Raw genomic sequence first — 24,741 nt, 5'->3', positions numbered from 1 at the left:
GAACTTAAATGATTTTAGCAAATGGTTGCAATATAACAAAGAGTGAAAAATTTAAGGGGGTCTGAATACTTTCCGTCCCCACTGTATATTTTGTTATGGAGCTAAAGGAAGTAATCAATGAACACAGAGTGTAGCGAAGTTGCTGCATTTGTACTCCATTAAGAACTAAAAATCCATCAGCCACTGTGGCAGAAGGGACATGTAGTCTTCCATCCACAGGTCAGTGTGAATGAAAGGATGATGCAGCTGGGGCAACACACAGTTGAACTAAAATAAAATAAATCTAGGATCTTGCATGGAGACAAATCTTGTGATTCAGGATAAGAGGGGGTGGTTTTAAGGTAGGGGACTGCAGAATGTGACCATGTTGCATGGTTCAAACATGATTTTGAAATGCAACATGCGCAGAAAGGTGGAATTAGCCTCTATATAAGTGCCTTCCTGATTAAAGGGGCAGCAGGAGGGCTACTTGACTCACAGTGTGATTGAGTAGGCCCTGCAATCATTTCGGAAGACTTGCTACACCCTGCTCAATCCAGGGAAGCCATTTCTTATATTTCTTATATTAGAACTCCAATTGCTACTAGAAAACAAACCAGGAGGAATACTGGAGCACATAAAGTTCCATGGTGTAGGCTTACCTACCCTGCTCAGGGTGTAATGGTTTTGTTGCTCTTCTACCCTGCATGGGTACTTTAGGTCCACCTTCCTGGAACATGCACAGGTCTTTTTTACACCAAGCCAGAATGTCAATATTCCCAGAAGACTGTTGTATCCATGTCCCTTCTACCACAGATTCTACCTCTGAGAGTCTTCCACAGAAAATTACTTTCCAGGATGGTTTCCTGCAAGAAAGTCTTCCAGGGCTTGTTGGACATGTAAACAGCACCTGTTAGAGTGACCCTTTAACAAACTTTTACTTATAGAAAAATCCATGAAGCACCTACTAAACACTAGTATTAATGTTTGCAGGATTTTTTTTTGTCAGACAACTCTACTTTCACCCCAAAGACATACTTTGCTACATCAAATAAATATTTTTTTCCTTCTATAACATAACATGCATTATACTTAAAAATTAAATAGCATGAATTATAGCATATCTGTTTGCATACAGGAATATCCTCAGAACACACCTGCGATAGACAGATATTTACTATACAATTGTTGCAGTAATCAGCTTTTTTTCACATTGCATATGTTTTGTGCCTTCTACATTTGCAGTGATTTGCTTGCTGCCAGAAATGAAAGTTGAATTTTAATGCTGACTTCTAATGAGCCAAATCTGACGATTGAACAAGTGAATAGGGTCAAGCCATTTCCCATTTTATCTTAGACACGTGAAATTATAGGACACATCCATTTCTCTCCTTCCTGCTCCTTAGGTTAAAATGGAAATGAGAAATAACAAGGTTAAGCCTGATCTAAGAATGATAACAGACCTTGTAAGTCTCATGAAAGTGAAATGGGAGATGTCAATATCTAAAGCATGCAGCTCTCCTAATCTCCAGGATAAACTAACAGGATGAAGAAGGGCCATCATCCATGAGAAAGAGCATGCAGGTACTGTAGTAAGGAGACAAGATATCTTTCCACGTAAGCCCTCTTAGAGCTAAATCCAATTCCACTGGGCTCTGAATAACTGCAAGATCTCTTCACCTTTATTCTAACTATGTTCATAGCAGTCATTCATAGAGATTTGGCACTTGTTAATTTTACTATTCAGCATAACCTACATACTTCTCTACATTCTCTTACTCATATAGCACATGTTTCACAAACTCACATTGCAGCTGTGCTTTTTATTATACCAACCATATGTAAGATTATTATATTAACTGGGGCCTACATTGAAATCTTTCAGCTGTGGTTTGTATAAAATCTAACAGGGCAGGTTGTTTATGTGGACATGTCTTTCTTACAGTGTTCCCATATTTTGAGTAAATGAAGTTACCATACTGACCCAACACTAACTAAAGTCAGCCATACATGATTCATGTTTTTTCATTCAACCAGTGGGTTGAACATAAAAAAAAAAAAAAAAAAGAGCCAATTTCCCCATCCACACATTCCATGTGGATAGGAAGAAGGAAGTGCCTTAAATGCAGGTTTTAACCACAGAGCAAGAGATAATGACAATTGCTTAAATCCTTTGCAAAGTCAAATGAAATTTCACTTTGATATGCTTCTTTTTTAGTAATCTCAAAGACAAACACTACATTGAACAATAAATAGTAATTTGGATGAAGGAGCTCTGGCACCTCACCTAACAAACATAAATAAAGTTGAGTAGCAAAAGTAAATAAGTCCAGGGCAATATGAACATTTTTATGTAAATGTCCGCGAGATCAAATACAATGTAATTTTTCAGAATGTTTCATTGTTGAAAAAAAACCCCAACAAACATAATCAACAAAAAATGTATTTCACACACAGTAAGACCCTACACTGATCTTTCAACCACCATCTTGACCTAGCTAGCAGTTAATATTTTGGTTACAGAAAATGTAATATACAATTCACATTTCACTATCCATATTGCACTATCATCCTAATGAAAAAGTTCTGTAGATGTAAAGGATGATAGAAAAACATGTGGATTTTGTTTAGGGTCGGTTCACACATGGGCAACACGATTTTAACGCGACTTTGTACCGCGACTTCAACGCGGCTTCAGCGCGACTTTGGCGCGACTTCGGCAAATTACGAGGCGACTTCAAGTCGCCTCCATGACAGGCGACTTCACTGCCGCCCCCCCCGGACCGTACCAGGCCGCATGCCCTCAACATGAGGGGGTGCTTTGGGGCATGGGGGGCGCAGTGTGCGCCCCCCCCACCCCAAAGCACCTTGTCCCCATGTTGATGAGGACAAGGGCCTCTTCCCGACAACCCTGGCCGTTGGTTGTCGGGGTCTGCGGGCAGGGGGCTTATCGGAATCTGGGAGCCCCCTTTAATAAGGGGGCCCCCAGATCCCGGCCCCCCACCCTATGTGAATGAGTATGGGGTACATGGTACCCCTACCCATTCACCTAGGGAAAAAAAGCGTCAATAAAAAAACCAGTACACAGGTTTTTAAAAGAATTTATTAGGCAGCTCCGGGGTCTTCTTCCGACTTCGGGGGTCCTCTTCCGACTTCGGGGGTCTCTCCGCCGTCTCTTCCCGGTGTCCGCATCTTCTGCCGGCTCCTCCGCTATCTTCTGCAGCTCAATTGCTAGCGGTGGTCCGGACTTCTGCCTTCTTCTTTTCTTCCAGAGATGTTGACACGACGCTCTCTCCAGCTGGAATGGTCTCTGAACGCTCCGCAACGGACTTATATAGGCGGTGACCCCGCCCCCTTATGAGGTCACTGTCCCGGGGCATGCTGGGGCTGTGCCGTCATAAGGGGGCGTGGTCATCACCCGGTGACCACGCCTCCTAAAACGTCGCAGACCCAGCATGCCCAGGGACTGTGACGGCATAAGGGGGCGGGGTCACCGCCTATATAAGTCCCTTGCAGAGCGCACAGAAACCATTCTGGCTGGGGAGAGCGTCGTGTCAACATCTCTGGAAGAGAAGAGGGAAGAAGATGATCCAGAGGTCCGGACCACCGCTGGCAAAAGAGCGCCAGAAGATAGCGGTGGAGCCGGCAGAAGATGCGGACACCGGGAGAAGACGCCGGAGAGACCCCCGAAGTCGGAAGAGGATCCCCGAAGTCGGAAGAAGATCCCGGAGCTGCCTAATAAATTATTTTAAATACCTGTGTACTGTGTTTTTTATTGGCGCTTTTTTCCCTAGGTGAATGGGTAGGGGTACCATGTACCCCATACTTATTCACATAGGGTGGGGGGCCGGGATCTGGGGGCCCCCCTTATTAAAGGGGGCTCCCAGATTCCGATAAGCCCCCCGCCCGCAGACCCCGACAACCAACGGCCAGGGTTGTCGGGAAGAGGCCCTTGTCCTCATCAACATGGGGACAAGGTGCTTTGGGGTGGGGGGGCCGCAGCGCGCCCCCCTCCCCCAAGGCACCAACCCCCCATGTTGAGGGCATGCGGCCTGGTACGGCTCAGGAGGGGGGGCGCTCGCTCGTCCCCACCCCCATTCCTGTCCGGCCGGGCTGCATGCTCGGATAAGGGTCTGGTATGGATTGGGGGGGACCCCCCACACCGTTCTTTCGGCGTAGGGGGTTCTCCTCAAGGTCCATACCAGACCCAAGGGCCTGGCATGCCCCTGGAGGGGGAACCCATGCCGGATTTTTATTTAAAATTTGGCGCGGCGTTCCCCTCAAGATCATCTGAGCACAAGTCGCATGCCGAAGTCGAATCATGCGAGACGGTGATCCGACTTCAATGATAGTCAATAGGCTGAAGTCGGATCAAAGTCGGATCAAAGTAGTACAGGGAGTACGCTCTGAAGTCAGAGCGACTTCAGTAGTGTCTATTAAGACGCTAGCGTTAACTCCCATTGAAACTATTTCTGGGGCGACTTGGGGCGACTTGAGGGCGTACAAGTCGGATCCCAAGTCGCCCCAGTGTGAACCGAGCCTAAGAGAAGGTTAGTTTTACTAAAGTAACATATATTACATATTCTCTTTGTAGAGTGTATATTCACTTTGCAAAGTTAATGCTCACTTAGTTTAGTGAAAAAAGTAAAGCTGTGAAATCATGTGAAAACAAAGATGCTAATTTTTTTTCCCTTCCACATTATTGGATATTCAGCGTGCACGTAGACAGATGTTAAGTAGATAGATAGGGGGCGCTAATACATGTCTAATTAATAAACTAATATATTAAATCTTAATAAAATATGTTTAGTGTGAACCTCATTTAAAAAAAGGTAAATAGGAGTAGACAATATATGGCAATTGGTGAATTTGAACCATATACAGTACCACAAAAATGGGAGGTACGTGGTCACAAGATTTTTACCTACATCCGGATCTCTGGTTGCTTCTCACGCCGGGTGGAACGCACACTGTTTTCGATGTGGTGCGACGGGTCGGTGATCCCAATCATACCCTGACAGGCGAGCAGCCCCAGTGTCGGGTAGGCACCCACAAATGTAAGCAGCCATTTGGCGTTTTTAATGTATCCTTAGCCTTTTATTAAATGATTTTACACTATGGAGACTTTGTTTGTTTCACATATATCCCATGTTTGAACGATTGGGACCGGAGGGGTTCTTAGCCTAATCAACAACCAGCTGTCCAGCCATCCATGTGAGCAGGCACAATCCCGCAAAAGCACTAATGACTCTCTTTTCGATTAAAGGGGTCATTGGTATCTGGTAAGCAGATATCTATTTCTACTATTTCTACTATTTCTTCTTTGGTGAAGGAACTTTTTATCTATCGACAGGAAGCAACTGGTTCACTTTGGAAGACACCATTATAATTTATTTTATTCACTGCTTATGGAGATAGTATATCACTGTCACTGAAGCTATCACTGTTGTTTTTGTGGTAATGTATATGGTTCAAATTCACCAATTGCCATATATTGTCTACTCCTATTTACCTTTTTTTAAATGAGGTTCACACTAAACATATTTTATTAAGATTTAATATATTAGTTTATTAATTAGACACGTATTAGCGCCCCCTATCTATCTACTTACCATCTGATCATTTCATGTTCAGTTGGGGAGCAGCTTGTTTGTGTGTTTTTTTGGGTTCTGGTTCATTATTTTAAGTACAATTTTCTTTTTGATTTCTAATACTGATATTATTCACCCATATTGGCACGGAGTTAATTGTTTTCACTATCACGTAGACAGATGTGTTAAAATTTATTTTGTGAACAGTCTTTACTCCTTATCTCTGATTTAATGTGGTAATATTGTTCTGTAAAGAAATGTTAATGTTTTTGAAACAATATAACTGTACCTCTATAACGATCAATTATAATCTAAAAAACATGCATGGATTATTTGTTCCAGGTTCATTTTACTTAAAAAAAAAAAAAAATTACAGTAATTTGCTTCTTGTTAAAAAGTTTGAAAATATGATGACATGTATGTGGCCAGGATAAAGTCATAAGGCTGACTACAATAAAACAAATACTTATGTAGCAATAACTAACGGTGGAGCTGCTGATTTAAAGTGGGCTGTCTCCGTTACCTTTTTACCTGTAGTTTCACCAATACCAGACTTAGAGTCCACGTTAAACGTATTATCTGACAATGTAGGCACCAGTCACTTTAGTACTTTTCCAATGCTTTAATGGGAGATAACTGGAAGAAGTAGCAGGAAAGAGGTAGAAGAAGAGTTGCAGGGAAATTCAAATAACTTTTTTTGGTGTAGCACTAAGGAATTGAAATCTCAGGGATGACTGTATCTTCAATTCAGGATTAGATCTAGTAGAACAAAACTGTACGATCCTCTACCACAGGATGTAGTAGTTTTTGATGAACAGCAACACAGTACCAGAACCTTTAGGCCGACCCGGCAGTACTATGTAGTAGGTTAACTTAAGATGCATCCTCCAATTGAGTCACCAGGCCCCTCTCCAGACCAGCGCTCCGCATGATCCTTCCAAGACGGGTCCTCCCCTGGATTCTTCTCAATTGTGCAGCTTCTTCCCGCAGGACAGACAGCACAGGACCATCTCCGCAGCAGTTGTAGTAGGCCCCAGACAGACTTCTGGGCCCACTCACATGCTGCAGCAACGCAGTCCTCCAGCCCGGAGGACCACGAGGTAGGACTCCTAGCACATACCTGTCGGCCAGGAGGGCCAGCGGGCGGAATGAAAAGACCCCGAAATATGGCATCTGTCCCTTATATACCCCTTCCCAGAATGCACCACAGGGGACAACCTCTGCCGAGTTACTTCTGAGAAAGAAGAGCACTCAATACACCTCAGTCTGTTGCTTTCCAGCTCCGGTCTGTAGTGACACCGACATCTACAGGCGATGAAGTGGTACTGCACGCAACACAACCAAGGCTGGAACAGAAGCTAATTTAGTCATAGATTAAATCTGAACTATGTACAGAACAGATGACCCACTAAATTTACATATAAGTGGTAGATTAAAAATCTACCAGCACTACTAAATTAAACATTGCTAGCTATTGAAGATAGCTGGAAGCACCTGATATAGAGTATCTATATACCTTTGCAAGCAAAAGTCCTGTTTCCATAAGATAGGATGTTCAAAGTGAACACAACTTTACCTTATATACTAAGATAAGTGAATATTATCTTTAAAAATGTCCTGTGGCAGATTATTAAGACTAACTATAAGTTGACGTACAGAGACAGGCAAGAGTGCCTGTCTCTTTATTGTTTCTTTATGTTGTGTAGTAGAGCAGTATGTTTGCCATCGCTATTCCTTCCCCACTAGACACTGGTTGTTAAGGATGCTGCTGGCTTCACAGCTGGCAGTCTCCTGACAACCAGAGACACTCAATGAGTGGAGCCTAATGGGGAAGCTGAGACACTAGTTCCTCATTAGGTCTTCTTTCTCCTTGTGATTACAATCAGGCAATGAGCAGCTTCTTTAACCAATAGATACTATTATAATACTGCCTGCCTAACAAGGAGACTGGATCTGAGGGGGAATTAGTATCTGCAAATCCACACCAGGATCCCCCAACCCAGCCACTACAGGAAGAAACACAGCTGCACTGAGGAAAGAGTGCACGTTTGGACACTGTCAGTGCTTCTCCACAGAGGGTGAATGCCCCAGATTCATCTACCTGTTTACAACAGCTACATACATTTGTCACTCACGTCAACATTTGTCATGTGGAGGCACTGAGGAATTCTAGAGTGTCTTAGACACTATTTATGAATTCCCCTGAATGTGTTTTTCTGTACACCACCGCACATGTATTATGTGAAATGGGCCCAAAAACTCAACAGACATGGTGTAAACAAACCCTTACTTAACAAACCCTGGGACTGAATCTGGATTGTACTCTTTGTTTCAGATCCCATAGAAAGGCTAAAGTTTAGATAGACAATCAAATAGTGAATAAAGACTGGTTGCCATGCATATTTAAAAAATGGTTAGAAAATAATAGGTATCTTAACGTTTACCTTCCAAATATTATAATCATTATAGTCATATAAAAAAAGAAAACAAGCTATGTAAATCTACAGATTTGCATTGTAGACTATTTATTAGTACAAAGCACAACTGAAAATAATAAAATAATATAAAATAATAAATAAAAAAAATAATATTCTATACTATTGTATTTGTTTGATTTCGCAAGTAGACAATAGAAGCAGATGTCTGAATAGGTAGTATGGGTTTTGCACATTCGTACTTCATTAGTAAATAATCCCAAGTGAGCACAAAATAATACACTTGAAAAGTGTGCAGCAAGCTTATTCAATATCAGGCTCAATAGATGCATGTAAAGTTAATTAAAGAAGGTTTAGTTGAGTGTGCCCATCTCTACATAAGAGGAAGCAAGTCCATATTGGCAAAGAAAACAGCTTGCAAAAATCAATGTTTATTTTTTACTTTAAAAGTTTTAATCCCATGTGATTGATTAAAGTAAAAAAAAAATGCATTACTTATTCTTTTTTTTTTTTTATACAAGCATTTGGCTGTTTTCAGTTCAGTCTTCACATACTCAATACTAAATTGATGGTGCGTGTTGCAATGCAAGTCATGAAAGTTGTCGTCTGGCAAACATACACTTTCTAAATGTCCCCTGTAAAAGTACTAAACTACCATAATTAAAAACAAAGAACATCAAAAACACCTTCTAGAAATCATAAAAATGTATGTATATATTTAAATCTCTTGTCATTGTTTATCCACAATAAATTATCAAAGCAAAACCATTATATTAATGTGATCAACTCATTAAGGAAGATAACACCACCAGCTAACAGGCACAAAGCAATGCATGTCATAATAGGTTATTCCATGAACAATCATACATGAAAAGTTTTTTTAAAAACAAAAGATGTTAATATTTTTATCACTGACAAAAGTTTCCAATTTAAAGTTGAATTCCAGGCAAACAGCTACATACACAGATGAAATACATACCCTATATTACCAAAAGTATTGGTACATTTGCCTTTTCACAAACATGAACTTTAACCTCCCTGGCGGTATGATTATTTCGGATTTTAGGTGCTGAAAGCGGTACAATTATTTTGCATGGAAATTTGGCGTTTTATATTGTAGGCCTGTAATTCTTAGTAATAACACACTTAAATCTGTCCAAACAAGAGTCTAGTAGACATCCCGGGTATGATAAAGTTTGAAACACAAAAACATAAATTATAATATAATAAATAAATATAAATAATTAAAAAAAATAATAATATAATAATAATAAAATTAATTTCTCCATAAATCACTATCGCTCAATTCTGCAAGTGTTCTAATTTACTATCGCTGTTTTCTAGCTGGTCTAAAGCCACTTTTGACGTAAAGGGACACTTTTTGGTTGCTATGGACAATCTCCAGTTTCAAGGCAGAAAGAACAGTATACATAACATAAAACTGCATGGAGGGCAGACAAAGCACTGGGGACAAAAGGGATGTGAAATAATTTCATATAGTACTGTAATCTGTAAGATTACAGTACTGTATGTGTTATGATTTTTACAATTTTTTGAATTTGCCGCCAGGCTCCGCCCCGTGCGTCGCGATGCTCGCAGGGAACGGAGCCTGGCATGGAGAGGCTTCGGAGGAGACAGAGCCCACGGACACTGCGGGGGACATCGCAGGATCCTGGGGACAAGGTAAGTAACGCGGCACCAGGATCCTGCAATGTAATCCCGAGTGTGGCTCGGGGTTACCGCTAATGGGACTGAATTTTAACCCCGAGCCACACTCGGGAAAACCTTCAGGGAGGCTGCTGGCATCCCAGTCTTAGTCTGTAGGGTTCAATATTGAGTTGGCCCACCCTTTGCAGCTAAAACAGCTTCAACTCTTCTGGGAAGGCTGGCCACAAGGTTTAGGAGTATGTCTATGGGAATGTTTGGCCAATATTCCAGTTCATGTGTGTGTAAAGGCAGGCGCCCCATTACTTTTGGTAAAGTAGTGTATATGGGAGCAGATTTCTGTCTATCCAGCACTAAGTTTTACACAGCTCTGTTAGACAGCAGAGCCCTGTCTGGAAGGACAGAAGACCTGATTTTCCTCTGCTGCAGTTAAGGAACGCTTGCAAGTTGTGTCCCTCCCTCAGCCTAGGCCTGTACAGTAAAAAGAGAAACAGCAGACTGATGAGCTCATATCTTTGTTTTCTCCTTCTATCAGCATATTAGCACATGATCACTACAGCCTAACTAATTGCCTCCTTATGCTGCTTCTTCCTCTCCCAGTCTGAGCTATGGTGTACATAGAACTGGAAGAGATTGATACCACATATCAGGAACTTACGCTGCTTGTATTTAAAAAAAACATACAATGAGGAAAAAGATTTAACCTCCACCTATGAAAATGCTTCTTTACAGGAAGAGCTGTGAAAATGTGGAACAGGCCTACCAAGAACTAGTTCTGGACAGCTTAGTAGATTGCGGTAAAAAAAAAAAAAAATGGCTGGATGCATTCCTGAGTAATAAAAAAATAACGCCAGGGATTCTTAATCCAGGGAATATCTTATTGCCTTCTAGGGGATATGGAGGGAATTTATTTGATTCATATAGGGTTTTTGTGGTCTTCCTCTGGATCGACTGTGGGTATAGATATTAGCATGTGGAGGTTTTCTATTTATTTATGCTGTTTATTTATTTATTTGTTTATTGGTTGAAATAGATGGACTTTTTTCAACCTGAGTAACTATAAAACATATGATATATTATTCAATACACAGCTGAATGAATTTGTGCCTTTTAAATCTGCCTGGAGTTCAGCTTTAATGTGAGTTTATTATATTTTAACCGTCTTAGTTAAGTCAAGCAGGTCATCCTACACTTCAGTTCATCTCCAACTCTTATTCCAAACTTTGCAGTCTAGTGCAAATTTATTAAGCATTTACTAAAAATTGTTTATTGAAGTGTAGCTTTCTTCCACACTTCCAATGCATTTTTATTAAATCCTACTTGAAATGTCTTTTAACTGACAGAGCATGCAGGGCACTGTACCTCAACTAAAACTAAAAGTGTCACTTCTGCAGTACAGATGCCTGTGCTAGGCTAAAAAAAGTGTAACCTTGCTCTGGCTACATCAACAATGTTCAAAACTGGCAAAACACGCTGACTTTGTTTAGAAAGTGAAGATTCTCATAAATCACTACCTTTGCTTTGGGGTGGATTTTGACTTCTGTCTCGCAGGACATTGATCTGATAGACGGCTCCGTAAGGCTCAAAAAGGTCTTTGAGTTCTTTTTCTGACCATGAACGTGGGATCTGTCCAACAAACATCTTAATGGCATCTGGGTCTGGCTGGTCTGAGTGATCCAAAGCTCCATTCATCTTGTTGGTTGTACCGTTACTGTAAAGAGAGAAATACACAGGCATCATTAACCCTGACAAAGTATACAACAAATACAAATGTAGAACAGAAGCCGCCTTAATAACAGGATCAGAGCTACACACATGTAGTCTGTAACTATCTAGTCAGATTGAATTAAAGGATTATAAACTTTCGAAATTTCACATATCAGGCATCAAATCTAAAATTTTGTTAATTTTCTAGTAAACAACGCTGAAAGACAGATACTCATCACCATATATTGCAAGAAACCATTTTTTAGTAAAAGTAGGAACAATTTTGGTAATAAAGTCATATGAAAAAATATGAAACACTTGCCAGTCTGTTAGATGAGCAGTGCAAGATGACAGAGATGAATCTGTAGATTGTGTAGAACCATCATGTGTACATTAAATTAGTCTAACTTTTTCCTTAGAATGCTGGAAATGGCTTTACACTGCAGATCTGATCTCACACCCTCACAGCTAACAGAATGACTGAGATACATAGATTTAGCCTACTGTTTGTTGAACAAAGGCTTCAATTCACACAGTTGAATTGTGGAAAGCAGAACGCTTTACTGGATGCAGTTTAAATGTGATGTGTGACAACTATTTGCTGTCTCTAACTTCCTTTTAAAAGGGGTATTTTAGAATGAAAATAATTCCTTACATGCAAGAAGCAAGGTTTATCTATTCTAGAGTACATTCTGTGAATGGAGGGAATACACTTATAAAAAACTAGATGTAATATATCCTTCATATGGCTGCCTTAGGAATAATGGGACCTCCTTAAACTGACTACAAGGTGCCATCCTCTGCCAACGTATTTGCACAGTTTGTGTGTATCTAATGTATTTTATATACTATGTAGTGTGCCCATTGTCCAGCAAAAATACCCATGCAGTTCTCAATGACCAGAGTGAGGACTCTTCACATAAGCGGTAAAATATGGATGGTTCAGCCATGTTTTTATGCCCCCACCCAAACCCGAATGCCCACTGAAAGTCTAACAAGGCAGTTAGAGAGGATCAATCACATGGCATTGAAATCAATGGACTGGGTATGTTAGTTCCATACAAAATGGATAGGATTTGTGAGGCAGCAGTATTGCCTCCTGGAAGCTGGTGCTCTATCGCCTACTGAAAAGCGATCCACCACAGATTGTGTTCCAGAGGGCCTGCCATCTTTGAGAACCTAGCCTTATGGAACTGTTGCTGGTTTCTTAAAGCTACTCAGTATCAGTGAAAATTTACTGAAAGCTATGTGTATCCCACTTGTCAAAATCTAGTAATGATTCACTGGTAATACCAACGCATACAATTGTTCTATTGGGCTTAAGGTGTAACTCTAGCCAAACTTTTTTTTTTGTTTGTTTTGAATAGAGTGGAGAAGGTTTAGAATTAGTTTTTTAAAAGCTGTCCAAGTTTCCACTGACTTACTGTCATAGTGACAGGAGTTTTTACCAGAGAAGAGGTAAGGCCAAATATGCAACAGGAACACAGATACTGAATTTCTGTCTGTGTTGCTGTTGGAGATTTTCCCTACACTGCAGTAAGTGAGGGGAAAGCTCTCTAACAAAGCCCCGTAGCAGTAAAAACTTGACAGGGGTTCTAATATCTCTTCACTATCTCTAAAATTAAAAAAATATAATAAAGATTTGGCTGGAGATACATTTTAACAATATGTACGATAATCTAGGTTTTGTAGGTGTTCTTTAAATTGGGGGCCATATAGCAGGACCATGGCCTATTGTAAGTAAGAATTGTAAATCAGGACAGTGACTGTACCCTCAGGAGAAATGCTAAGTCTTATCACTACTGACAACTAACCTGGACCAACATGTAGTCCTGTCTATGTCCTTCATTGCAGCCTTGATGCTACTATTAAAGCTGAACTCCAGCTTTTGATACACTTTACATAGTTCATTTGGGCCAAGCTGGCTCAAGCAAGCTATGTCCCACACTAACATGTGAGGCCGCTGGAAGTCTCGGCTTGAACCCAGAAAACAGTGCTTTATAGTGTGTGTAGCTTTAGTTACATACAATTTATACAGCACATCCAGCGGCCTCACGTGTTAGTGAGCTTGGCCCAAACGAAAGTAAAGTGTATCAAAAGCTGGAGTTTAGCTTTACCTTATGTATTTGTAACTTGTCTCAATTAAATATTTGTCATAGATTGTGTTGTTAAATATCCAGTAGTATTTTAAAAAATAAGAATACAAATCAACATGGACTGAGCAATAAGAAATGCACAAGTGGTCCATATATCTGATCAAATAAATAATCTACTCAAGGTCTGTGGGGCCGAGTTTAGCCTTAAAATGAACCTTTCTGTAACTGTACAAGTCTGAATAAATACATCCCTTACATACCACAACAGTGGTATAAATAAATAATAATAAATAAAAATAAAAAAGCAATAATTGAGCTTAGGTCAAGTGATGATGTTATCACACTGTCACAGGCAGAACCAATATTTGCCCTAGACTCCTCTCGCCCATGTATCAGACTGAAATATTGTAACTTTGTACCAAGTGACAAGCTGAGACACTATAGAGGGAAGCTGATATGTGTCAGACATTTGTAAACCCAGCTGATAACTGATAGGCACCAGGATTTACATGATTAAGTCATTTTGGAGACAGCATGTCAGTCCAGGAAGAAGATGCTGACCCTGGATGATGCCTGATTAAAGCTGGTTCTGTACGTCCATATTGAAGGCATTGTCAGAGGGAATACTGTGATGCTACAGATTTTCTGTTTTTAGACTCTAGAGAATTGTTGGTCAACTTTCCTGATATAGTGATATACGCAAAGGCCACAGATATTATTCAGTAAAATGTAATGCTATAGAAAACTGTCAGAGACTGCAGACACACTACAGGAGATGTTTAAAGGTTACAGGAGATGGTCAGAGACTGCAAATATCCTGAAAAACATGGTTAGAGACTGCAGACATACTACAGGTGATGTTTAACCACTTCAGCCCCGGAAGGATTTACCCCCTGCTGACCAGAGCACTTTTTGCGATACGGCACTGCGACGCTTTAACTGACAACTGCGCGGCCGTGCGACGTTGCACCCAAACAAAATTTATGTTGAATTCGAATAAGCGTATATTGATTGGTTTGCGCAAAAGTTATAGCATCTACAAAATAGGGGATAGATTTATGGCATTTTTATTATTAATTTTTTTTTTTTAGTAATGACGGCCATCTGTAATTTTTATCCTGACTGCGACATTATGGTGGACACATCGGACACTTTTGACACTATTTTGGGACCATTGTCATTTATACAGCGATCAGTGCTATAAAAATGCACTGATTACAGTTTAAATGACACTTGCAAGGGAGGGATTAAACACTAGGGGGCGATCAAGGGGTTAAGTGTGTCCTAGGAAGTGACACACTCTTACCAGTCTGGGCAAGACTGGTAACAGAAAAAAAACCCTGGGAATCCATCTCCCCATCCCTGAGGAGCCTACATTGGCTAACCGTAATGGATCGAATCACTTTCAAGACCCTCTGCCTCACCCACAAATACACTCAAGGAAACACTCCACAATACCTATGTGAGAAAATAAAACACTACACAATCACAGTCTTAGATCAACTAACCAAAACCTCCTCCTCATTCCCAAGTCCCGCTACAAATCAAAGGGAGAACGAAGATTTGCAGTCCAAGGACCACAGCTATGGAACGCACTACCCACCAACATCCGCATGGAAGAAAACCATCAAGCCCTCGGAAAAAAACTAAAGACCCATCTCTTCTAAGAAACAGGACAAACAGCACGGATCTAGCACCTTGAGGCGATTCAGTTTGCATCTGCAGCGCTATACAAATCATTCATTTGTTCATTCTAACTGTATGGGGGATTGTCTCATTAGCACATGACAGAGATCATTGCTCCCGATGACAGGGAGCAGTAGACCTTTGTCATGTTGCTAGGCAGAACAAGGAAATGTCTTCTTTACATAGGCGTCTCCCCTTTCTGCCGCTCCATGACACGATCGCGGGATCCCGGTGGACATCTAGTCCGCAGGACCCGTGGGCACGCTCACAGAGCATGCAGCGGGCACACGCGCCCACTATGCCACGATTTAAAGGGGACATACCTGTACGCCCGTTTGCCCAGCCGTGCCATTGTGCCGATGTATATCATCGTGCGCTGGTCGGCAAGGGGTTAAAGGCTACGGCAGATGGTCAGAGACTGCAGATACCCTAAAAAAAGATAGTTAGAGACTGCAGACATACTACAGAAGATGGTCAAAGACAGCAGACATGCTATAATTTGTTGGAGACTGGGGACATGCTTTATGAGACAATCATAGACTGAAGACACATTACATTAGACTGGCAAAGATCACTGCTATTACAGCTCCTATTAATCAATACTTCCACATTTGTGCTCCCTACAGCCGCCGTAAAAATGACTAACTATTTTTGTCAGCACAAAGCATTATACAAGATCAGTGGAAAAAAAGCAAAGAGAAAGGGGGTGGTCAGCACAGAAAATAAGAAAGGCATGTCAAAAAAAATGTGACAAACTTCTTAACTCCTAGAAATTGGTGTAATTTTTTTTTTTTCAGTTGCCCGAACAAGCTCCTAGGCTAGGAAAACACAGAATAGTATCTGCAGGGGCCCTAAGGGCTGCACGATAAGTGTCAAAGGGCCACATGTCAACATGCTTTGGGCATCAGGATGGGCATCAGTGCTCTATAGGAAGGATAGTTCAAGGTTTATTTTCTCTTTAGTTCAGACATACTATTAGGATACTGTATATGATTTGGAGCATGTATATTAAAAGAGGCATTATGCAAAAGAAAACCATATCTAACACATAATTTATTACCTACACTGCCAAGCATGTTAAGCTGTACCCACACTTATCATTATTACCTAGCAACACTTACCTGTCAGCAAGGAACCTAATTAGGCCTGTCATGCTTTGTGAAATGGGTCTAACTTTGCACATTTCTCTCAAGCTCTGTAGATTCTATATTTCTTATCAATCGTGCTCGCTAATGGGTTTATGATGTCCATTGCCTGTCCTGACCTCTTTCTGTTACTGCATGTTATTAGTCAATATCTTAATCTGTATCTGTAACATGACTTTCCTCAAAATCAATTATGTGTTCTGCAAGGATAAACATAATTTAGCAATATATTTAGCTGAATGTCGAGGAAATAATATATAACTAAAATGTGTATACATCAGTAAACACCTACTATCAAACAAGATGGTTTAATTATAATGAATGAAAAATAGTGAAAAAAAAATCTCTTGGATTACTAAGATATGTCCAGGATGGCAGTTTGAGCAAGAAGCATTAATAAGTAGGTCTGTGTATGAAAACTACCACTGTTAAAAAGGTACAGCGCATTAAAATAGTCTAAATCCTTAAGGCTGTTTTCTAAGCAGCTAAAGGCTACACATTCTCCCACCGCCTGTAATGACCACCCTGTGGCTATGTTATGATTAGTATAAGGATCTGGGTATCAAATACTAATAGGAGAAAGGAGTAAGGCACTCGTTATCATGTGTATTTATTATTTACATCACCCTCTGGTCTTTTACCCAAATCACAAGTGTATTTTTATCATTACACTATTACATAGTGTAGGCCGAAGACCATTAACTGCAAAAACATTTGCGGGTGTGAGCCTGAAACATCACCTGTACCCATATAAATTTAATCCTAAACACCATGTATGAACTCCTACATGTATCTGCTCTATTTATGAATTGTATAGCCAGATGCAAACATAAAAAATGAACGATAAGATTTTTAAAGGCTTGGGAAACTCTTTATATGTTATTACATACTGGAATGTTATAAGAACCTCCAATGTATACCATGAAGTAATATAGGTCACCTTGGAGAAGCTTAGGAGGTTGTCTAGGGCAGAGTTTGTAGTGGGACAATCATCCTCCAGATTAATAAAAATAGAAATTGAACTATAAGAATAGAATCTTGTATAAAGTGGAGACGATTTACATTTTTTTCAGGTTTTCACATGCTATATGTGATTACAATTGGAAACAGGAGCAAAGATAGAAATGTAAACCTGTCAGAAGTTTTATCCCTACTCCCACTATCAAAACCTAAAGAGAAAGTTTTGGCTACAGCTCACCCCAAAATTTCATGCTGGAGATGTTTGACACCAATGACAACTGCATAGATGCAATGCTAAGACAGGAAACAAGTGGAACCTGGTAATTCCCTTTTCAGATGATGGTGTACAAAAACAGAATGACCAAGAGACATGGATGAGCTGTATGCAGGTACTGAATTGCAACATTCTGTAATGCAGAGTTGTGTACCAATATAAAATGTCCATCTGTGTTACATAACTGCGTGAGATATTGAGTCATGATAACAACAAAGCAACTTGATTAGATAAATCAACAGGCTCAAGTTCTAGAAACAAAGGTTATTGTCGTCAGAGTTGAGAGTCACAAAGCAAAAGCCTTGTTTGGTAGATAGACCCCATTACGCTTGCTATTTAGCAGCTTGGACAAATTTCAGTATCTCACAAAAGTGAGTACACCCCTCACATTTTTGTAAATATTTTTTTTTTTAATCTTTTCATGTGACAACACTGAAGAAATTACACTTTGCTAAAATGTAAAGTAGTGAGTGTACAACTTGTAGAACAGTTTAAATTTGCTGTCCCCTCAAAATAACTCAACACAGTCATTAATGTCTAAACCGCTGGCAACAAAAGTGAGTACACCCCTAAGTGAAAATGTCCAAATTGGGCCCAATTAGCCATTTTCCTTCCCAGGGTCATGTGACTTGTTAGTGTTATAAGATCTCAGGTGTGAATGGGGAGCAGGTCTGTTAAATTTGGTGTTATGGCTCTCACTCTCTCACACTGGTTACTGGAAGTTCAACATGGCACCTCATGGCAAAGAACTCTCTGAGGATTTTAAAAAAAGAACTGTTGCTCTACATAAAGATGACCTGGGCTATAAGAAGATTGCCAAGACCCTGAAACTGAGCTGCAGCATGGTGGCCAAGACCATACAGCAGTTTAACAGGACAGTTTCCACTCAGAACAGGCCTCACCATGATCGACCAAAGAAGCCAAGTGCACGTGCTCAGCGTCATATCCAGAGGTTGTCTTTGGGAAATAGAGGTATGAGTGCTGCCAGAATTGCTGCAGAGGTTGAAGGGGTGGGGGGTCAGCCTGTCAGTGCTCAGACCATATGCCACACACTGCATCAAATTGGTCTGCATGGCTGACGTCCCAGAACGAATCCTCTTCTAAAGATGATGCACAAGAAAGCCCTCAAACAGTTTGCTGAAGAAAAGCAGACTAAGGACATGGATTACTGGAACCATGTCCTGTGGTCTGATGAGACCAAGATAAACATATTTGGTTCAGATGGTGTCAAGCGTGTGTGGTGGCAACCAGGTGAGGAGTACAAAGACAAGTGTGTCTTGTCTACAGTCAAGCATGGTGGTGGGAGTGTCATGGTCTGGGGCTGCATGAGTGCTGCCGGTACTGGGGAGCTTCAGTTCATTGAGGGAACCATGAATGCCAACCTGTACTGTGACATACTGAAGCAGAGCATGATCCCCTCCTTTTGGAGACTGGGCCACAGGGCAGTATTCCAACATAATAACAACCCCAAACACACCTCCAAGACGACCACTGCCTCGCTAAAGAAGCTGAGGGTAAAGGTGATAGACTGACCAAGCATGTCTCCAGACCTAAACCCTATTGAGCATAAGTGGGGCATCCTCAAACAAAAGGTGGAGAAGCCCAAGATCTCTAACATCCACCAGCTCCGTGATGTCGTCATAGAGGAGTGGAAGAAGACTCAAGTGGCAACCTGTGAAGCTCTGGTGAACTCCATGCCCAAGAGGGTTAAGGCAGTGCTGGAAAATAATGGAGGCCACACAAAATGTTGACACTTTGGGCCCAGTTTGGACATTTTCACTTAGGGGTGTACTCACTTTTGTTGCCAGCGGTTCAGACATTAATGGCTGTGTGTTGAATTATTTTGAGGGGACAGCAAATTTAGACTGTTATACAAGCTGTACACTCACTACTTTGCATTGTAGTAAAGTGTCATTTCTTCAGTGTTGTCACATGAAAAGATATATTAAAATATTTACAACAATGTGAGGGGTGTACTCACTTTTGTGAGGTACTGTATATATTGCAGCTGACCAATCCTTAAATGTGGTTTCTGTAATATTTTTTCAGGCTTTGTTTCCCCTTCCTTTAACCTGGTGATTAGGGATGAGCCGAACACCCCCCTGTTCGGTTCGCACCAGAACATGCGAACAGGAAAAAGTTCGTTCGAACATGCGAACACCGTTAAAGTCTATGGGACACGAACATGAATAATCAAAAGTGCTAATTTTAAAGGCTTATATGCAAGTTATTGTCATAAAAAGTGTTTGGGGACCTGGGTCCTGCCCCAGGGGACATGGATCAATGCAAAAAAAAGTTTTAAAAACGGCCGTTTTTCAGGAGCAGTGATTTTAATAATGCTTAAAGTCAAACAATAAAAGTGTAATATCCCTTTAAATTTCGTACCTGGGGGGTGTCTATAGTATGCCTGTAAAGGGGCGCATGTTTCCTGTGTTTAGAACAGTCTGACAGCAAAATGACATTTTGAAGGAAAAAACTCATTTAAAACTACTCGCGGCTATTGCATTGCCGACAATACACATAGAAGTTCATTGATAAAAACGGCATGGGAATTCCCCAAAGGGGAACCCCGAACCAAAATTAAAAAAAAAAAATGACGTGGGAGTCCTCCTAAATTCCATACCAGGCCCTTCAGGTCTGGTATGGATATTAAGGGGAACCCCGGCCAAAATTTAAAAAAAAAAATGACGTGGGGTTCCCCCTAAATTCCATACCAGACCCTTCAGGTCTGGTATGGATTTTAAGGGGAACCCCGCGCCAAAAAAAAAAAAAAAAAAACGGCGTGGGGTCCCCCCAAAAATCCATACCAGACCCTTATCCGAGCACGCAACCTGGCAGGCCGCAGGAAAAGAGGGGGGGACGAGAGTGCGGCCCCCCATCCCTCCTGAACCGTACCAGGCCACATGCCCTCAACATTGGGAGGGTGCTTTGGGGTAGCCCCCCAAAACACCTTGTCCCCATGTTGATGAGGACAAGGGCCTCATCCCCACAACCCTGGCCGGTGGTTGTGGGGGTCTGCGGGCGGGGGGCTTATCGGAATCTGGAAGCCCCCTTTAACAAGGTGACCCCCAGATCCCGGCCCCCCCCCTGTGTGAAATGGTAAGGGTACCCCTACCATTTCACGAAAAAAGTGTCAAAAATGTTAAAAATGACAAGAGACAGTTTTTGACAATTCCTTTATTTAAATGCTTCTTCTTTCTTCTATCTTCCTTCATCTTCTGGTTCTTCTGACTCTTCTGGTTCTTCTGGTTCTTCCTCCGGCGTTCTCGTCCAGCATCTCCTCCGCGGCGTCTTCTGTCTTCTTCTCCTCGGGCCGCTCCGCACCCATGGCATGGGGGGGAGGCTCCCGCTCTTCTCTTCTTCTCTTCTTCTTTTCTTCTTTTCTTCTCTTCTTCTCTTCTTCTCTTCTTCATTTTCTTCTCTGGGCCGCTCCGCAATCCATGCTGGCATGGAGGGAGGCTCCCGCTGTGTGACGGCGCTCCTCGTCTGACAGTTCTTAAATAACGGGGGGGGCGGGGCCACCCGGTGACCCCGCCCCCCTCTGACGCACGGTGACTTGACGGGACTTCCCTGTGGCATTCCCCGTGACGTCACAGGGAAGTCCCGTCAAGTCACCCTGCGTCAGAGGGGGGCGGGGTCACCGGGTGGCCCCCCCCTTATTTAAGAACTGTCAGACGAGGAGCGCCGTCACACAGCGGGAGCCTCCCTCCATGCCAGCATGGATTGCGGAGCGGCCCAGAGAAGAAAATGAAGAAGAGAAGAAGAGAAGAAAAGAAGAAGAGAAGAAGAGAAGAGCGGGAGCCTCCCCCCCATGCCATGGGTGCGGAGCGGCCCGAGGAGAAGAAGATAGAAGACGCCGCGGAGGAGATGCTGGACGAGAACGCCGGAGGAAGAACCAGAAGAGCCAGAAGAACCAGAAGATGAAGGAAGATAGAAGAAGCATTTAAATAAAGGAATTGTCAAAAACTGTCTCTTGTCATTTTTAACATTTTTGACACTTTTTTCGTGAAATGGTAGGGGTACTTATGTACCCCTTACCATTTCACACAGGGGGGGGGCCGGGATCTGGGGGTCACCTTGTTAAAGGGGGCTTCCAGATTCCGATAAGCCCCCCGCCCGCAGACCCCCACAACCACCGGCCAGGGTTGTGGGGATGAGGCCCTTGTCCTCATCAACATGGGGACAAGGTGTTTTGGGGGGCTACCCCAAAGCACCCTCCCAATGTTGAGGGCATGTGGCCTGGTACGGTTCAGGAGGGAGGGGGGGCCGCACTCTCGTCCCCCCCTCTTTTCCTGCGGCCTGCCAGGTTGCGTGCTCGGATAAGGGTCTGGTATGGATTTTTGGGGGGACCCCACGCTGTTTTTTTTTTTTTTTTTTTGGCGCGGGGTTCCCCTTAAAATCCATACCAGACCTGAAGGGTCTGGTATGGAATTTAGGGGGAACCCCACATCATTTTTTTTTTTTAATTTTGGCCGGGGTTCCCCTTAATATCCATACCAGACCTGAAGGGCCTGGTATGGAATTTAGGGGGACCCCCACGTCATTTTTTTTTTTTAATTTTGGTTCGGGGTTCCCCTTTGGGGAATTCCCATGCCGTTTTTATCAATGAACTTCTATGTGTATTGTCGGCAATGCAATAGCCGCGGGTAGTTTTAAATGAGTTTTTTCCTTCAAAATGTCATTTTGCTGTCAGACTGTTCTAAACACAGGAAACATGCGCCCCTTTACAGGCACACTATAGACACCCCCCAGGTACGAAATTTAAAGGGATATTACACTTTTATTGATAGACTTTAAGCATTATTAAAATCACTGCTCCTGAAAAAACGGCCGTTTTTAAAACTTTTTTTTGCATTGATCCATGTCCCCTGGGGCAGGACCCAGGTCCCCAAACACTTTTTATGACAATAACTTGCATATTAGCCTTTAAAATTAGCACTTTTGATTTCTCCCATAGACTTTTAAAGGGTGTTCCGCGGCATTCGAATTTGCCGCGAACACCCCAAATTGTTCGCTGTTCGGTGAACTTGCGAACAGCCAATGTTCGAGTCGAACATGAGTTCGACTCGAACTCGAAGCTCATCCCTACTGGTGATCCTGTCAGTAACACACTTCCTGTCACAAGCTCACAAAGCTCCTTCAGCTTACTATAACTATGGAGGAGCAACATAGTCACCCTAAGCTGGTTTCCTGGTTGTGACTACAAACACGGCACTCTCTACTAATCTCTATTACATAAAGGGGAACTATTTTATCATTTACAAAGATTGAAAGATTAAAAATTCAATTCAGTTCACAGGAAGTTACAATGTACAAACACACAGGATTTCTATCAGGAGCAAAAGGATTATTTTTGTTTGCTGAAAATGTATTTAACGTGACATTAACATTTTTTTTTTTTTAAATAACAAACATGTCATATTTACCTGCTCTGTGCAGTGGATTTGCATTAAGCAGCCCCGACCTTCCTCTTTTAGGGTCCCCTCCTGGCTCCTCCACTTTAGCCAGTGCCTCCAATAGCAAGCTGTTTGCTCTGGGGCACCGGTGCATGCTTGCTCCTGAGCCCTGATTTATGCCCCAACCCTATCTCTCCTCATTGGCTCACTGGCTGTGATTGTCAGTAACGGGAGCCAATGGTTTCTGCTGCTGTCAGCCAATAAAGAATGAATAATCTGAGAGAAGCTCAGCTCTTATATACATCACTGGGTCGAGATGGGGCTTATGTGAGTATTGGGGGGGCTGGAGGGGGGCTGCTGCACACAGATGTTTTATTTACCTCCATGCATAGAATGCATGAAGGTAAAACATCTTGAGTCTTTAAAACCATTTTAACCTGAAAGAACAAAAAAGAAAACAAATGCAGCTGCTATATCTGGTTATATGCAATATATTACAAATGTTATTCTTGGGTTTAGCTATACATTAGGTACAGTAACCATGACAACCAAAGAACTTAATACTGTTATCTGCAGTTTTAAAAAAATCAAACAGGCTAATGTTGGCAGCAGAGTAGGAGTGGACTGGGAGACATTTGCTTTCTGGCCCACTTTAGATAAATAATATACTGCATGTTAGGCTGGTGGCCCTAAGTGAGGACCCTCCACCATTCAGAACTCAGTCAGAGCAGGACCTGCAGTCAAGAACAGCTCCTAGGCGTCATATAGCTATCAGCTCTCCGGCAGAGGGAGGTCTTTGTAATTCTGAAATGTTATGTGACTGACTGCAGAGAGACACAAAGGAAGGAAATGATGGAAGAATGCTGAACTGTAAAATACATTGTACTCATTGGTTGATGGATAGCTGAACTACAAGGATTATTTGCAATACCGTGGTATAATGTGGGGGAGATTTACCAAAACAGGGGCACGGAAAATTTGGTGCAGGTCTGCATAGTAACCAATAAACTTTTAGGTTTTATTGGCAAAGCTTAATCCAAGCTGAAGTTAAATGCGTATTGGTTACTATGCACACCTGCATCATATTCTGTGTGCACCAATTTTATTAAATCTCATAAAATAATTTCTCCTTTAACGTCCATTCCTTGCAATCCTTTTGATTAGCATACAGGTATACATGGGAAAATTAGGTTACAATATGTTCTTCTAGGCAACACTCATTGTTCACCACGACCACCAATCACTACAGAACAGCGGCACCCTTTTTGTGTTGCACTTTCTTTAGCCCACAGGAATCTGTCCATACCAAAAAAGGGCCTGTTGGTTGTGTGTGCTTCCCATGCTAAATGTTTCCAGTCCATCTCTGACTAGCACCGAATCGACTGCTTCCTTGACTTAATTAGACCAGATGTCTCATGTGAGCAGGAAATCGTCTCCCTCCACAATGCTTTTATATTATCTGACACTTTAATAAACCTCTAATGTGTTTAAATATTAACAAAAAGCTAGTTTGCATAGTATGGCTTGCTCATTGTGCATACCGGTCCTTCAAAGGAAAAATGGTGTGTGTGTGTGTGTGTTTTTTTTATTACTGTCTTCTATATTTAGATGATTGTTTGATTGCTATGCCTACAGCTCTATATTAAATAAGGATCAATTATAAATAATGATCAAAGGTTATTATATCGAGAAAAAAATGAATTCACACTTTAAACACAAGAGAAGTTTCAGCTACTGTATGTTGCAGAACAGAAAATGAAAATCAATAGGACAAGTAGCCCCTGTTTTCATAAGATCTGCTCTTTAT

General features: G+C 41.7%; 1 protein-coding gene across 27 annotated transcripts in view; it reads right to left on the bottom strand.

Annotated features, from left to right (window-relative positions):
- The window catches only part of CELF2 (CUGBP Elav-like family member 2), a 785,403-nt gene that overhangs the window by 439,362 nt on the left and 321,300 nt on the right, over positions 1-24,741 (bottom strand). For all 27 annotated transcript variants that reach the window (XM_073619453.1, XM_073619451.1, XM_073619452.1 and 24 more), the window contains one exon: positions 11,185-11,381. In XM_073619453.1, coding sequence (XP_073475554.1) covers positions 11,185-11,381 — 197 coding nt within the window. The remainder of the gene's footprint in view (positions 1-11,184; positions 11,382-24,741) is intronic.

This window comes from Aquarana catesbeiana, linkage group LG03, assembly GCF_042186555.1.
Source record: "Aquarana catesbeiana isolate 2022-GZ linkage group LG03, ASM4218655v1, whole genome shotgun sequence".
NCBI lineage: Eukaryota > Metazoa > Chordata > Amphibia > Anura > Ranidae > Aquarana > Aquarana catesbeiana.
This window is presented reverse-complemented; position numbering and strand designations above follow the sequence as displayed.